We start from the raw sequence: 15,538 nt of genomic DNA on the forward strand, positions 1-15,538 counted from the left end.
AACGAGCTGTAGGGGACGGTGGTCTCTGCCTGTGGGGTGCGTGGGGGGCGCACCTGCAGCTGCAGCACCAGCTCCTGGGCCTGCACTGTGTGCTGTCGTCCGCACGCTCCTGGCACCACCTGACAGTCTGACTCGGTGACACTGGCTGCCAGGCGTCCAGTCAGGAGGGACCCGGAAGCAGCACTTGGAGCCAGGTCAGACGTGCCTTTCCACGGGCTGTGGGTGTCCTGGGTACTAGGACTTTGCATGTCGAAAACAAACAAAGCCACCAGCAGCTCATGTGTGCTGTGGACTTGAAACCTATGTGCAGGGCGAGCGCTCCCACTGGACCCTGGGTTGGAAGCTTCTGCACAGGGGATGGCCACAGTAGTGCTTCCTTGCCAAGTCCTCCAGGCCTCCCTGGTGGGCACAGCTGGACCCGCACCCCATGGGCTCCCCGACCCACAGCCTGAAGGGCTAATGCTGATAGGGCCTGGGGACAAGAGCGGTCACTCCACCAACCACCCGAACCGAGCCCATCCCAGGCCCTGCTACAAGTCTGCTCGTGTTTGTTCTCCAGATCCTGAAGACAGACCTGCAGGAAACAGGGCCCATGAGTCCCACATTGATGGTGTTCTGTGGAATTTCCATGAGACCCCTTTCTGCCCTGTTCTGAGCAAATGACTAGTCCGTGCAATCATCACCCCACAAGCAGGCTGAGAGGCTGAGGCTCCGGGAAGCCAAGTGACCCACCCAGAAGGACAAATGTGTGGCCATGGAGTGGGGTCTGTGCCCGCTCACCACCCAGGATGACTGCCCATTCACAGCATGTTCACTTTTGCCCGCTTCACCTGCTCTGGAGCAGCTCACAGAGCCTGCTCTTAGGGGGACTCATTCACCTTCTTTTACCAGGACTCTTATCTCACAGTCCTGTTTCTGGGATCATCCGGAAGGCTTGTCATTCTGAGGAGGATTCAGTCTCATGTCACCAGGGCCTCTTTCCTGGATCACACTCACCACCGCTCGTCCTCTCCCAGCTCAGAACAGAAAGGCCCCCTTGGGCTCCGAGCCCCATGGCTCTGCCTGGGCGCTCACTCCCCACGGCCTGGTCCTTCCCTCTCACATCCCCTGCAGGGTTGCCAGAAGCTCCCCCTGACCGGGACAGGCTGTCTGCTCTGTCCTGGGGAGGCCTCCATGGTGTCAGGTGCAAGAACCAACAGGTGCCTGTGGGGCCTCCCACAAGCAGCACAGCGGCCAGCGCCTACCTCCTGACCTCTTCACTCTGGGTGGGCCCAGGGTGGGCCCTGTGTGTCCTGGTTCTCATCTCATCCCAGTGCTGCCCACGGGGGAGTCGCTAAGCTACTCTGCCTGCTGCACAGAGAGGGTACTCGTTCACACACCCCTCCCAGGAGCACAGCGTTCTGGTGGGCAGGTTCCTCCAAGGATATGGGGCTCACCTGGGCAGGTACCCCACAGGGCTCAGCACCCAGGAACTGTGTACAGAGGCCTAGTTGTAGAGCACCCCCAGGGCACCTGTTGGTCAAGTCTGACCCTGAGCCCCCTCAGAGCAGGACCTGAACTAACCTGATCCCTGCTCCTGGACAGGTCAGGGATCCTGGGCTTCACTATGCAGCCTCCCTCCACCGAGTCTTCCAGAGACTGCCACTGTACCCAGGCACTCGGGCATTGTCTCCACACACCACCCCTCCTCTCCCTGACTCCTAGATCCTCTCACTAGGAGGTCTTCTTGAAATTACCTCCCACTCATGGGCCAGATGAAACGATTAGAAAACAAGCCAGAGCTCCAGCCCCATGTCCATCCTGACCCTCAGGACCCACAATCTGTTCCTTGCACCTGGAGGGCACACCAAGGCCCATTTTCAGCAACTGTGAGTCCCTGATGGTGGAGGATTGGCTGACCTGACTCGGCTGGCCAGCCCTTCCCAGGTGTGCCTGGGTTGAGGTCTCTGTAAGTGGGTGTAAAAGTGCCTGCAGCTGTATTCTGCGCCATACTCTGTTGGATGTGTGGATCTGGACTGGCAAGAGAGCCTTGTGGGTTGCTCTTTGTGATCAGGTCTTTTCTAGACCAGGTAAGGAAGAGGTGTGTCACCTGTACCTGCTGTTGGAAGTCTCCCCAGGTGGGTGACAAGGGTGAGTAAGCAAGAGAAAAGGCAGTGGGAGCCAGGACTGGAGGGCTAACTCCTGTAGGGAAACAGAAAGCTTCCAGAAGAGGCCCCTGGGGCAGGACCATCCCGCCTGGCCCGCAAGAGCCAACTTGGCAAGCGTGCTGTCGCTGGGGTGGCTCCAAGCACTTTCCTCCAGCCTGTGAGGTCTTTGTGCGTATTCAGGAATTTTACCTGGGATGGGTGGATGAGGTTCAGGAGCAGCTAGCCTGGGGCTCAGCTAAGGTTTACTTAGCGATGCCTCTTTGTGGTTCCCCAACTTCCCACTGAAGATGCTCCTTCGGGGCGGAGGGTATGGAGGCAGGGTAAGGGGGTGGAGAGGATGGAAGGGCTGCTGGCAGCATGTAAGTCCCCCACCCCTGACCATCTTCAGAATGGATCATCAGTGTAGCAAGTATTTTAACTGGATTTTCACCTGTGTAACTGGTGGGTTCTTAATTAGTAATATGAACAGTGACGTTAAATGTGCTCAGTCAGGACTGAGACACTACACCATGTATACAGGTGTAAGAACCTGAGGAGGCATGTGCAGTCTGTACCCAAGGGATGGGCTTCAGATTTGACCCCTTAACATTCTGGGGTCCGGCCACTGCTTTAGCATTTCTGACAGCCCAGTACTGGCTCCAAGGGTTCTATAATCTGTCTTCCATCCGCCTTTAGTGAGACCCACACTTCTAGGATCCTACAGAGCAGGATCTGTGTGGCTGCTCTGTGGCTTCTCTAACAAATGACCATAAGCTGGGTGGTTTAAACAACAGGAGTTCATCCTCCCCCAGTCCTGCAGATCAGATGTCTGAGATCAAGGTGGTGTGGCCCTCCAGGGACTCCAGGAGGGGGTCCTTCCTGCTTTTTCCAGTTTCTGGGGCTCCAGGGCTTGCAGCCACCTCCCTCCCATCTCAGCCTTATCTTCATGCAGCTTGTCCTCTGTGTCTGTGTCTCCCTTCTTTTAGGAACAAGATGACCTCACCTCAACATCTTTCAATGTATCTTTAAAGACCCTTTTCCCAGATACGGTCTTGTTCACATGTTCTGGGGCGAAACATCTTTTGGGACCATCGTTCAACCTACTGAAAGTGAAACTCCCTCAGTTGTGCCTGACTCTTTGCAACCCCATGGGCTATAGCCTGCCAGATTCCTCTGTCCATGGAATTCTCCAGGCCAGAATACTAGAGTGGGTAACCTTTTCCTTTTCCAGGGGATCTTCCCAACCCAGGGATCAAACCCAGGTCTCCTGCATTGCAGGCAGTTTCTTTACCATCTGAGCCACCAGGGAAGCCCATTATCTGTGTATAAAATCATGCTCATTTTAGGAGATGACCAGGGTCCCATACAGACCGGCACAGACAGCACCCATGTGGGTGGGGGTCTGGGGAGAATAAGGACCATGGAATCACCTGGAAAGGATCAAGGCCTGGCTTCATCAGAAGGTGAGCTCTTCCACCTTGGGGCCCATGAGAACAGTCACTCCATCCTACCCATGGAAAGGGGCCCAGTGTCAAGTCTGGAAATGTCTACCTTGCAAAGCTGGCTCTTCTGGATGTCATCATCAATACCATGATGTAGCCAGTAACTACTGGACTAGGGGTAGAGGAGAAGTAGTGTGGGGACTGGCCGTGGGCTCTGGAGGAGGCGCTGACAGTCACTGGGGCACCAGGAAGTGGGAGCCTGGGAGGCCCCCGTGTTATTGAACCAAACTTGGGTCCACACACCTGAGCTCAATAAAGCCAGTCTACTGACGCCAGGTTGTGGTGAAGGAAAGTGAAGCGATAGTTATGAAAGTACCAATACAAAGAGGACGGGTGGCTTGTGCTCTAAACCCCAAACTCCCTGAAGGGTTTCAGCAAAGCAATTGTACAGGCCACAGGAGGGAGGGGGTCACAGAGCATGTGATCTGCTGGTGCACTGTTCTCTGGTTGGTGAGGTAATAGGTGGCTAATTTCACAAATTCTCAGGCACTGGAAACTCTGGGGGTTACGTGTCCATGCTCGTCAAGTTTACCTCTTCCATGGGTGGGGGGTTTAGCATGTGTAAAACAACTCAGGGAGTATGTATCAGATACTGTTATCTCCATACTTCAGAGAGGAGCTACAGCAGAGGATATGGGACAGGGTCTGTTCTGGGATGACCCCATTGGCTCCTGCTCAGTTACATCAGGTGTCCAGGCTCAGCAGTGGGGGAAGATGGGGTTGCCTTCTGGGCATGGGGAGCAGCAGGATTGCAGTCTTCCAAGGGGCCTGCTAGCCCCCAGGGTGAGATAGGGAGGCAGTGGATAGATATATGTATCTGGCCTGGGAGAGGGGTCCAGGCTGGAAATGTCACTGGAATCATCACCGGGAGGAAGAGGAAAGGCCAGGAAGGGTCAGATGGGTCACAGTTGACCCCATGCAGGTGTTGGTGGTCTTTTGGAAGCAACTCAGAACCAGAAGGACTGGCCCTCAGGAACTCAGCTGTATTTTCTTGTTCCTTTGTAAAACACGGTGTCAGAGTTTGAGACACCATCTGGAGACTTCTGAGCCCAGGGCTGCTATGTCTTCATCAAAGGGGCTCAGGCCCTGCCCATGTCCCCACTGGGGATGAAGCCCATCAGGGCACTGGGGTCCACAGACTTTGGGGAACCCTCTGCCCTCAGGACTGGTCTCCCTTCTTCCAACCAGCTGCTGGTCCTTATTCCACCCCCAAAGCCTGAGGAGTAGTCTAGTGTATAGAAGGACCACTCTGTCTTCATGTTCCTGTTGCTGGACATTTTGGTGGACTCTATATCTTGCTATTTTAATAGTGCTTCCCTGAAAACAGGGGTGCATGCATCATTTCATATTGTGATATTGTCCAGATCTGAGCCCAGAAGTGGGGTTGCTGGATCCCATGGCCCCTCTGTTCACTTTTTTCAGAAACCTCCATGCTGTTTTCCATCATGGCTGCACCCTTGTGCATCCCCACTCAGAGTGTAGGAGGATTCCATTTTCTCTACGTCCTCTGCAGCATTTATTCTTTGGAGATCTTTCTGATGATGGCCATTCTGACCTGTGGGAGGGGATTCCTCACTGTAGATTTGATTAGCATTGATTTAATAATCAGCGGGTCTTCCCTGGTTTGGCTCAGCAGTAAAAAGTCTGCCTGCAGTGCAGGAGATGTGAGTGATGCAGGTTCGATCCCTGAGTCGGGAAGATCCCCTGGAGAAGGAAATGGCAACCCATTCCAGTATTCTTTCCCGGAAAACTCCAAGGACAGAGGAGACTAGCAGGCTATAGTCCATGGGGTTGCAAAGAGTTGGACATGACTGAGCAACCTAGCACAGTAATGAGTGAGGGGGGCTGTCTTTCCAGGTACTTGATTCATGTATACCTAGACATATATATGTTCTTTTTCTGGTTCTCTTCCCATTTAAGTTATTACAGAGTATTGAGGAGGGTTCCTTGTGCTATGCAGCGAGTCCTTGTGGATGATTTTTATAAAGAATAGTGTGTTTGTTAGTCTGAGCCAGCTCATTTCTCCCTGCCCTCCTCTTTTCCTCCTTGGGAACCATAAGTTTCTTCTTAGGAACCATAAGTCCATGAGGCCGTTTCTCTTTGGTAAAGAAGTTTGTCTGTCTCCATTTTTAGATTCCACCTAGAAATAATACCATATAATTCTTGTCTTGCCCTGTCTCCCCTACTTCACTTAGAATGATCACCTCTGCTTTCCTTCCTGTGGCTGGAAATGTCATTGTCTGATCCTTTTTAATGGCTGAACAATGTTGTATTACGTCTAGGTTCCCCACCTTCTTTATCCGTTCATCTGCGTTCTGCACTTAGATTGCTGCCGTGTCTTGTTTATGGTACCTAGTGCAGCTGTGATCATAGGGCTGCAGGCGTCTTTTCAAATACTGGTTTTCTCCATATCTACACCCAGGTGTGGGACTTCTGGATCATATGGTACATCTGTGTTTAGTTTTTTAAAAGAAACTTCATACTCTTTGCCTCCTAATGGATGTACCGATTTACATTCCCACCAAGAGTTCAGGGGAGTTCCCTTTTCTCTGCATCCTCTGCAACATGAATTGTTGGAGAGTCTCTGAGATAGCCATTCTGACTGGTGTGAGGTGATAGCTCATTGGACTTTTGATTTGCCTTCCTCTAACTGAAGGAGGAAACAGAACAGGCTCCATCTTGAAAGCAGGACTCCATCTTGGGCTGGACTGTGGACTTTGAGCTATATGCCCAGTATCTATGGAAACGACATACCAACTGGAAAACCAGAGCCCCCGGATGGTAGAGCCCCAGGGCTTGTACCTAGACTCTCCATAGCCTAAAAGAATACCCTAATTATCTGTGTAACCGAATAGAATCATAAATTCTGTTATGCTTATTGGGGTATGACCACAGGCCTAATGATAATTGTCCACTATTAACTACCTAGGCTTAAGGCATACAAATCATGGGTTTACTTTGATTGTATCTTTCTTTTCCTTTGTTCAGACTAGTTTCAGAGAATTTGGGGAGGTGGGTTTGAGCATGTACACTTAAAGGTTTTCACAAAAACTGGTCGGAGTCCTTGGCTAAGAGGAGACTCTGCCTTGGGCCGGCCAGTGTAATAAACTGCACTCCACTATCTGCATTGTCCTTCCGGGTGAGTTTGTTTCCTGGAACACGTGGCTACAACATAACCATTAGTGATACTGAGCATCTTTTCAAGTACTTAATGGCCATGTGTATGCCTTCTTCATGAACTGTCCATTGAGATCTTTGGCCCATTTCCTATTGGGTATTTTTGTGGGAATCTTTGCTTTGAAATATTTTTTCCTATTCTGAAAGTTGTCTTTTTCTTTCATTTAGGGTTTCCTTTGTTGTGAAAATGCTGCTAAGGTTAATTACATCCCTTTGGCCTATTTTAATTTTATTTTTTGCTACTCCAAGATATGGATCCAAAAAGAACTTGCTGTGATTTACAACAAAGCATTTTCTGCCTATATTTTCCTTAAGGATTTTAGAGTGTCCATCCTTACATTGAGATCTTTAAATTATTCAGAGTTTATATTTGTGTATGATGTTAGGGGGTGAGAAATGGACTGTTTCCTGCTGTATCAGTAAAAAAGGATATCATAGTCATCAGCAATTGCTGACCTCCAGTGTGAGCCGGTGAGCCCTCAGGGAACTCAGGGAGGAGAATATCTGCTCTCTTAGCAGCACTAAAGAGCCTCTTGATGAAAGTGAAAGAGGAGAGTGAAAAAGTTGGCTTAAAGCTCAACATTCAGAAAACTAAGATCATTGTTTCCAGTCCCATCACTCCATCACAAATAGATAGGGAAACAACAGAAATAGTGACAGACTTTATTTTTGGGGGCTCCAGAATCACTGTAGATGGTGATTGCAGCCATGAAATTAAAAGACTCTTGCTCCTTGGAAGAAAAGCTATGCCCAACCCAGACAGCATATTGAAAAGCAGAGACATTACTTTGCCAACAAAGGTCCGCCTAGTCAAGGCTATGGTTTTTCCAGTAGTCATGCATGGATGTGAGAGTTGGACTATAAAGAAAGCTGAGTGCCGAAGAATTGATGCTTTTGAACTGTGGTGCTGGAGAAGACTCTGAGATCTCCTTGGACTGCAAGGAGATCAAACCTGTCCATCCTAAAGGAAATCAGTCCTGAATATTCATTGGAAGGATTGATGCTGGAGCTGAAGCTCCAATACTTTGGCCACCTGATACAAAGAACTGTCTCATTAGAAAAGACCCTGATGTTGGGAAAGGTTGAAGGTGGGAGGAGAAGGGGATGACAGAGGATGAGATGGCTGGAAGGCATCACCAACTTGACGGACAGGAGTTTGAGTAAGCTCAGGGAGTTGGTGATGGACAGGGAAGACTGGCCTGCTGCAGTCTGTGGGGTCACAAAGAGACACAACTGAATGACTGAACTGAGCAGCCATCAGACTGCAGACACTCCCTAAAGTAAGCCCTGAGGAAAGGAGTCTCAAGATGTGAAGACAGAATGCTGGCCCCAGATAGGTGAGGTGCATATGAAAGGAATGATTTCAGTGAGCCAGGACTCTAGCATCTTCCCTTACACAGAAAAGCACTGAATTCCTTGACTCAGGATTTCTGGTTTTCTTTAACAATAACCTTCTGATATTCAGACTACCTGCCCTTTGTTACAAAGTTCTATGTAACCTGGCTCCTCCCTTCACCTCCTGGGAGCAGTTCTCTCAGGGTTAGTTGAGATGGTGTCTCCTGGGCTTGAAGTCCTAAAAATTCCCACCAAATAAAACATAGCTCTCAACTTTTAGGTTGTGAGTATTTTTTAAAGTCGGCAGGAATATTGTAATTTTGTTCCCATTTTCATTGTTTAAGGAACCTCCATACTGTCTCCATGGGCTTCCCAGGTGGCACTAGTGGTAAAGAATCCACCTGCCAACACAGGAAACATAAGAGACTCGGGTTCAGTCCCTGGGTGGGGAAGATCCCCTGGAGGAGGGCATGGCAGCCCACTCCAGTGTTCTTGCCTGGAGAATCCCATGGACAGAGGAGCCTGGCAGGCTACAGCCCACAGGGTCGAGAAAAGTCGGACATGACTGAAGTGACTCAGCACGCACACACACTGTCTCCATAGGGCCTGTTCCCAATCGACTTTCCAGCATCGATGGAGGAGGGTTCTCATTTCTCCATACCTTCTCAGCCCTGGTTCTTTGTAGAGTGTTTGACAATGGCCATTCTGACCGGTGTAAGGTGATCAGATCAGACCAGATCAATCGCTCAGTCGTGTCCGACTCTTTGCGACCCCATGAACCGCAGCACGCCAGGCCTAAGGTGATACCTCATTGTAATTTTGATTTGGATTTCTCTGTTATTTAGCAAGGTTGACAACATTTCCTATGATTTTTTTTTTAAAAGAGTATGAGTGAAACATCTTGCAGTTGACTCTTGAACGTCTGCCCTGTGTTTTGACGAACACTCCTAGAACATTCCTTGAAGGCTGGTGTTGTTTACTCACAACCCCACGGACCTTCTGAATATTAAGTGCCCATAAGCGCAGTTCAGTTCAGATCAGCAGATTTTGAGGTTGTTGTTATGGAAAATGACCACAAGGTGGCAGCATTTTTTCATGCCCCTTTCTTTTTCTTTTTCTTTCTATGCAATTTCGTTTTGATCTTATATTGGAATAGAGTTGATTTCCAAAGTTGTGTTTGTATAAGGTGTACAGGTGTTGTAGAAGCCATACTCGAGAAACCAAGCACCACACTGGGAGAGTTGGAGAACTCAGGTTTATTACGCTGGCGGGCCCAGAGGAGTTAACACTCCAAGCTCTGAGCCCCAGAACAAAGCGGGGGCGGGGGTGGGGAGGGTGTTACAGAGTTTTTATACACGAACATGTGGTGACCCAAGGACGAAAGAGCAGATAACCAAGGAGGGTCTTGGAATGCAGGAATGGAAAAACTAGACGCTTATCGTCCTTCCCTCCCCCATGTTGTAACTGTATTAATGGAACAGTATAACCTGTCTCCCCTCCTACCCCATAGGGAGGAGGTATTTGCCTTACTCTTCCCTCCACCCAGTATACGTGCCTCATCCAATCAGCAAATGACCCGCAAGATCCCTATCCCACCCCTTGTACCCTGGGTATAAAAGTAGACTAAGGACCCACCCCCGCTCCCCCCCCCCCCCCATTCAATGTTGGTTATCCCTTGAGCTGGCCCACTGTTCTAACAACGTCTCCCACTCTAATAAACTTTATTTCCCTCTCATTCTGTCTCATGTCTGGAAATTCTTTTCCAACCTGAGCCTGGACCACGACATTTTTGGTGGCCCATACGGGGACCTTGGGATCTCTTCCCCCCTCCTCCTCACTTCTCCTTTTTCATACGGACCCTCTGCGAACAGGCAAGTGCTGTGGAAGCAACTGAGGAACTCTGGCAGGGGTTACCCTCTGGTGTGTCCCAAAGGCCCCACTGCTCACTGCGCCCCAGTAGCTGCCGCCCGAATGGGTGAGGGTCTCTCCTATGTCTTCTTTCCAACTGAGCACTAGGCCGACCAACATTGTGTGGGCACAGGTCAGGCACTTAAAAGCCATTAGGGCACCTGCCACATGAAGACTCCCGTGTGAGGATAAGGGGGACACGGAACGGATCAGGCCACAAGGGCATCTGCCCCCAGCAAGACAACTGCCGTGCACCGTGTCAGGCACATAGTGGTTGAAGCAAAGCAGAGACCATTGTCCCCTGGCGGTGGCCTCCCCGATAGGATTGTAAGGCGGATTCCTCAGCCTTCTTCCCTGTCATTTTCACTTCTTTCCCCTTCTATTCGGATTGATTTATGAGAGCCTAGGTATTGCCTCTGAGCCATCCCAAGAGTGCCTTCCACGTTTCAGGGAATTGCCAAATGATGAGTCACCCGGTTGCTCCCAGGAATCTGTCTTTCTCTGCCCAGGTCACGTGGTGTCTTAGCTCTGTCTTTCTCTGCCTGGGTCATGTGACCGCACGGTTCTCAGCGGTCACCTCTCACTGTCAGCTGTGACTGTTGGGACAGTGGACCATTTTTGTGCCATTAGTCACACAGAGAGATCACTGGAACAAAAGGGACACCTCTCTGTCAGCAGGTGACTCTCAGGACCCCCATTCCACGGCAGGTAGGCTGAGTGGGTTCTGGTATGTCCCGGGAGCCTCTCTTAGACTCACCCCTTGGCTATATTCTCAGAAACTGGAAAATTTTGACCCTGCGAAAGGCCTGGTCCCAATACAACCTGGGGCTGCTGCTGCTGCTAAGTCGCTTCAGTCGTGTCCGACTCTGTGCGACCCCATAGACGGCAGCCCACCAGGCTCCCCCATCCCTGGGATTCTCCAGTCAAGAACACTGGAATGGGTTGCCATTTCCTTCTCCAATGCATGAAAGTGAAAAGTGAAAGTGAAGTCGCTCAGTCACGTCCGACTCTTAGCGACCCCATGGACTGCAGCCCACCAGGCTCCTCCATCCATGGGATTTTCCAGGCAAGAGTACTGGAGTGGGGTGCCATTGCCTTTTCCGGGGTATATTGGGCTCTACCTAATGAAAGTTCTTGACTTGCAGTTCTTACTTATGACCTTACTAATAACTGCTAGCTATATTATTTTCTGTGTAACTTGTTTCAGAAGATTGTTTCTTATGTTATTAAATGTGTGACTGAGCCTGTGATAAAATGCTGATATGCAGTTCCATATGAGATCAATGATTGCAATAATGTAACTCTAGATATGAGAAGAACCAACGAGAGAGGATATTTTCCTGGACCAAGAAGCTAGTAAGACAAGTATGGTCCAGAGACGTTTGCCACTTGCAAGGCCAGGTCTAGTAATAGCACACTGAGTGGCCTGTCAATGGAATCTTCATTAGACCTGGGAATGAACCTTCCCAGCTCCACAGGAGAAAATGGCCATGAAATGCCCCCAAAGCATGGTCAAATATGTGACTATGAAGGGACTCGGCTGACTGGAAGTTGGCACTTGCCAGCTGCCTCTACGAAAATTACATCATGACCACTGCAAACTGCTGACCTTCAACACCCCCTTGAAAGGAGTTCAGGGGGCAGATCAGAAATAAGGCACTCTGTGCTCTGGGAAAAACCCAGAAGAACCGGCCTTCAGATAGTCAGATGTCTTCAGGTAAAGATTTTATGAGCCCAAATTCTTGCATCTTCTCATACCTAGAGAAACACTAATGTCACAAACCAATGTCTAGTCCTGATTCTCCTGGCTAGCTCCTCAGCAGGTTTTCTACTTCTATTAATCTTTGGGCCATGTCCCTTTAACTTTCTTGGTAAGTTTGTTTCTTCTAGAATACAACAAATCTCCAAGTGATAGTTTGACAAGAATTTTCCCTGACCAACAAACACCTAGACAATGCTGAAACAAGTCATCTTATCATTCCATGGACTCATCTCCCTCTGTAAACACACCCTGACAGAGAGCAGGCAAAGGGAACCCAGAGCCCCACGATGCTCCTCTACAGCCTGACGAAGCCTGTATGGTCATTACCCCCTTTCCCCTGAGACTGGGTTCCCAAATGCCTGAGAAGGGAAATAGGTAGACAGTTAGATATGAGCAGGGTATCAAAAGGGGCCCAAGAATTGGCCCTAAAAATAAAAAGAGAGAAGAATGTGATGACCCAAGAATGAAAGAGCAGATAACCAAGGAGAGTCTTGGAATGCAGGAATGGAAGAACCAGACCCTTATCGTCCTTCCCTCCCCCATGTTGTAACTATTAATGGAACAGTATAACCTGTCTCCCCTCCTACCCCATAGGGAGAAAGTGTTTGCCTTACTCTTCCCCCCACCCAGTATACGTGCCTCATCCAATCAGCAAATGACCCGCAAGACCCCTATCCCACCCCTTGTACCCTGGGTATAAGAGTGGACTAAGGACCTCCATTCAATGTCGGTTCTCCCTTGAGCTGGCCCACTGTTCTAACAACGTCTCCCACTCTAATAAACTTTATTTCCCTCTCATTCTGTCTCATGTCTGGAAATTCTTTTCCAATCTGCGCCCAGACCACAATAGGACAGGCATGATTAAGCAGGTTTGTGGGTTTGCAGGAGCTAAGAGGATTGCAAAGAGCAGGACAAGGGTGAGTGAGATAAGCTCCAGTTCCTAGTACTGTGAGTCCCCACTTTCTGAGACCTACATGATCTAGACTTTGCAAGGGGCAAGCTGAGTTACAGAGGCAGGAGGAGGTAAAATTTTAACTTTTCCTCCTCACAGGAACTTAATTCAATCCATGCATAAATGCATATCTTTTCTTTTTCAGGTTCTTCTTCCCATATACAGAAGATCCTAAAAAGTACTGAGAAGCAAGAGTCAGAGAAGAGAATAAAAATGTGGCAAGAGGTGGTGGAAGTGTTGGAAACAAATGCAAAATCCAAGAAATGTAATCCTGTAGAAGCAGGGCTCTGCAAATTTAAAGCACAGAAACTGGATTCTGGAATTCTTTATAGTGGGTGCATTTTCCCTAAGAAACTGCCAGAGAAGCCACCCACTGTGCCTATTGGCTTTGATTTTGAAATGGAGAAAAGAATCAAACAGCGAGAAAAAGCAGAGAGGGTATTGGAGGATAAACACTTTAATGCGAAGCCTTGCCCTTATCCTATCCTGTTAGGTGTTGTGGGTTTTCCCAATAAGAAAGAAATTCCACTTACCATCCCCAGGACACCTGCCTTTGTTCAGAAGAAGAGAACCCCAAAACCCACCCAAGAGGGTGAGGATGAGGAGCAGCCAAAGGTGATCAGAGCTCAACAATTGCCCCATTATGGAGTACCTTTTAAGCCCAAAATCCCTGTGAGGAGAACTGTGGAAATACGCCCTTTCTCTTTTGATTCAAAAAGCCACTTACAGAAAGAGAAGAAAATAAAACAGCTGCAGAAAGGGGAGGTGCCCAAGTTCTAGGTGGTTCCTTTGCCTCATTTTACCACCATTAACCTGCAAGAGAAGAAGATGAAGAACACAACTCAGGTTGAACCTTCTGCTTGGAGCCTGGCAGAAGAGGTGCCTGAAGGCACAGACTTGGGTTCTCCCTGTGCCCCAGTGACAAAGAAGGCTCCTCCTGGTGTGATGGAAACAGCAGCTCTGGTTCCTGGATGGTGTCTGCAGCCAAGACTAGCGGTGGAGTTGACTGGAGACCTTGGGTGGTACCCACAGAGTCAAGGGCTGCTCACATACAGTAATTTGTGTTGCTTCCAGCCTCCTCCTCTTTTATAAGTCAGAATATATAGTGATTTAATTTGTAATTTATTCACTTAAAGTGTAATTTTTACTGCTTTTATCCTTCACTTTTTATATTTAAATTAAAAAATAAAGATACTTGATTCAATTTATAGTTTATGTCTGATTCTTTCCTCTTCTCTGTGCAAACTGAATTTGGAGTTAAGGAGCCCTTTGCTGTGAGGAGGGAGCCTTGTTAACCATCTGATGAGGAAGAGACATGACTGATGTGTCCCTCACAGAGGCTGTCTGCCGGCTTCAGGCAGAGCTGCTGTTCAGGCACCTTCTTCCCTTCTTGGTGCTGACAATGAGGGAATGCTGAGCAGGACGTGTTTTAAGTCCTCCTGTGAGCTGGGCTGGAATCAATATGTTTGTCTTACTAAAAATTAGAAAAGGCAGTTTCATACTCCTCTCAACAGTGATTCTTAGCATTTACATGCCATCAGCAGCACCGAAAGTGTTCTCTTTCCTCCATGTCTCTCCACCGTTTACCTTTGTAGACTGAGGATGGCCTTTCAAACAGGTGCATGGTTACCTCGCTGTGGTTTTGATTTGCACGTCTCTAACAATTCCTGAGGTGCAGCACATTTTCATGGGCTTTGATTTTAACTAGTGTGTGTGGAACTGACTGTGGAAGTTTTCTTCTTTGCAGTCTGCCCAGTTTTTCTTTATTTTTCAATTAGTTACCCATGGAAATTTTTAAAGTTCCAGTATCATTTAGAGCCCAGCAGTCCTTCTGAATATGAAGTGTTCTTAAGTGTTGCAGTGAATTAAGAAATAGTTTTCTTTTTTTCTTTTGCCTTCTGAGTCCTTCTCTACTTTAACTGTTCCTGATCTACATTCTGCATTGACAACTAAGTTTCTTTCTTTTAGAAGACTAGCCTGTTATGTAAACTGTATCCTGCACCTGCGTGTGTGTGTATGTGTGTGTGTGTGTGTGTGTGTTTTATTTGCTCAGTTGTGTCTGACTCTTTTCCATCCCATGGACAGTAGCTTGCCAGGCTCCTCTGTCCATGGAATTCTCCAGGCAAGAATAGTAGAGTGGGTAGCCATTCCCTTCTCCAGGGATATCCTGCACCTATCACCCTCTAACTCTGCATGAGCCATACTTTGCATCTATTATCTTTTAATTTTATGCTAGTCACATCCTGATACTTAACTTTATGGTACTCTCTCTGAAAATCTCCCCTTATAATTTGTTTTTCCCTCTTTTTGTATTACAGAAAGAAAGCTGCAGTGCAATCCACAAAAGACAATGGACCCAACTCCTGGGACTGTCTGCTATACCCAAGTTACTGGGTTCTTTGACGCCAGCTTATTGACTGCTTTGAAACAATGCAGAAAGAAAGAATACAGGATCCTTATGTTTTTGCTCTTTATCTCCAACCTCTGACTATGAGCCCCAACTATGTGATCCCCTTGATTCCCCATGGCGGGGGTGGGGGGAAGACGCAGTTCTTGAGGCACAAGCCTACTGTGTTCTCTCCTCTGCCTGCTTGGGGATTAAAGCCATCTTTCTATTTTCTTCAAAAAAACATTTATTTCCACAAATGTATAAGATTCCTATATTCTTGTTCCTTTTTGCATTGTTTCAAAACAGTCAGTAGGTTAATCTTCTGAAAAGAAGGAAACTTAGTTCTCAGTGCAGACTGTAGACCAGGAACAGCTAAAGTAGAGGAGG

General features: G+C 48.4%; 1 protein-coding gene across 3 annotated transcripts; it reads left to right on the plus strand.

Moving 5' to 3' along the window:
- Positions 1 to 1,821: 1,821 nt before the first annotated feature.
- On the plus strand, positions 1,822 to 13,966 carry LOC123328027 (targeting protein for Xklp2-like). Of its 3 annotated transcripts, none has more exons than XR_006542736.2 (2): positions 1,822 to 2,117; positions 12,908 to 13,966. XR_006542736.2 is itself a non-coding variant. In XM_044924965.2 (2 exons), the coding sequence occupies exons 1-2, from the start codon at positions 3,547 to 3,549 to the stop codon at positions 13,540 to 13,542; spliced, it is 678 nt and encodes a 225-aa protein (XP_044780900.2). In that variant the 5' UTR covers positions 3,473 to 3,546; the 3' UTR covers positions 13,543 to 13,966. The 3 variants fall into 3 exon arrangements, 1 of the variants encoding a protein (XP_044780900.2); XR_006542737.2 differs by having other exon boundaries at positions 1,822 to 2,069; XM_044924965.2 differs by lacking the exon at positions 1,822 to 2,117 and adding an exon at positions 3,473 to 3,589.
- Positions 13,967 to 15,538: the final 1,572 nt, after the last annotated feature.

This window comes from Bubalus bubalis, chromosome 11, assembly GCF_019923935.1.
Source record: "Bubalus bubalis isolate 160015118507 breed Murrah chromosome 11, NDDB_SH_1, whole genome shotgun sequence".
NCBI lineage: Eukaryota > Metazoa > Chordata > Mammalia > Artiodactyla > Bovidae > Bubalus > Bubalus bubalis.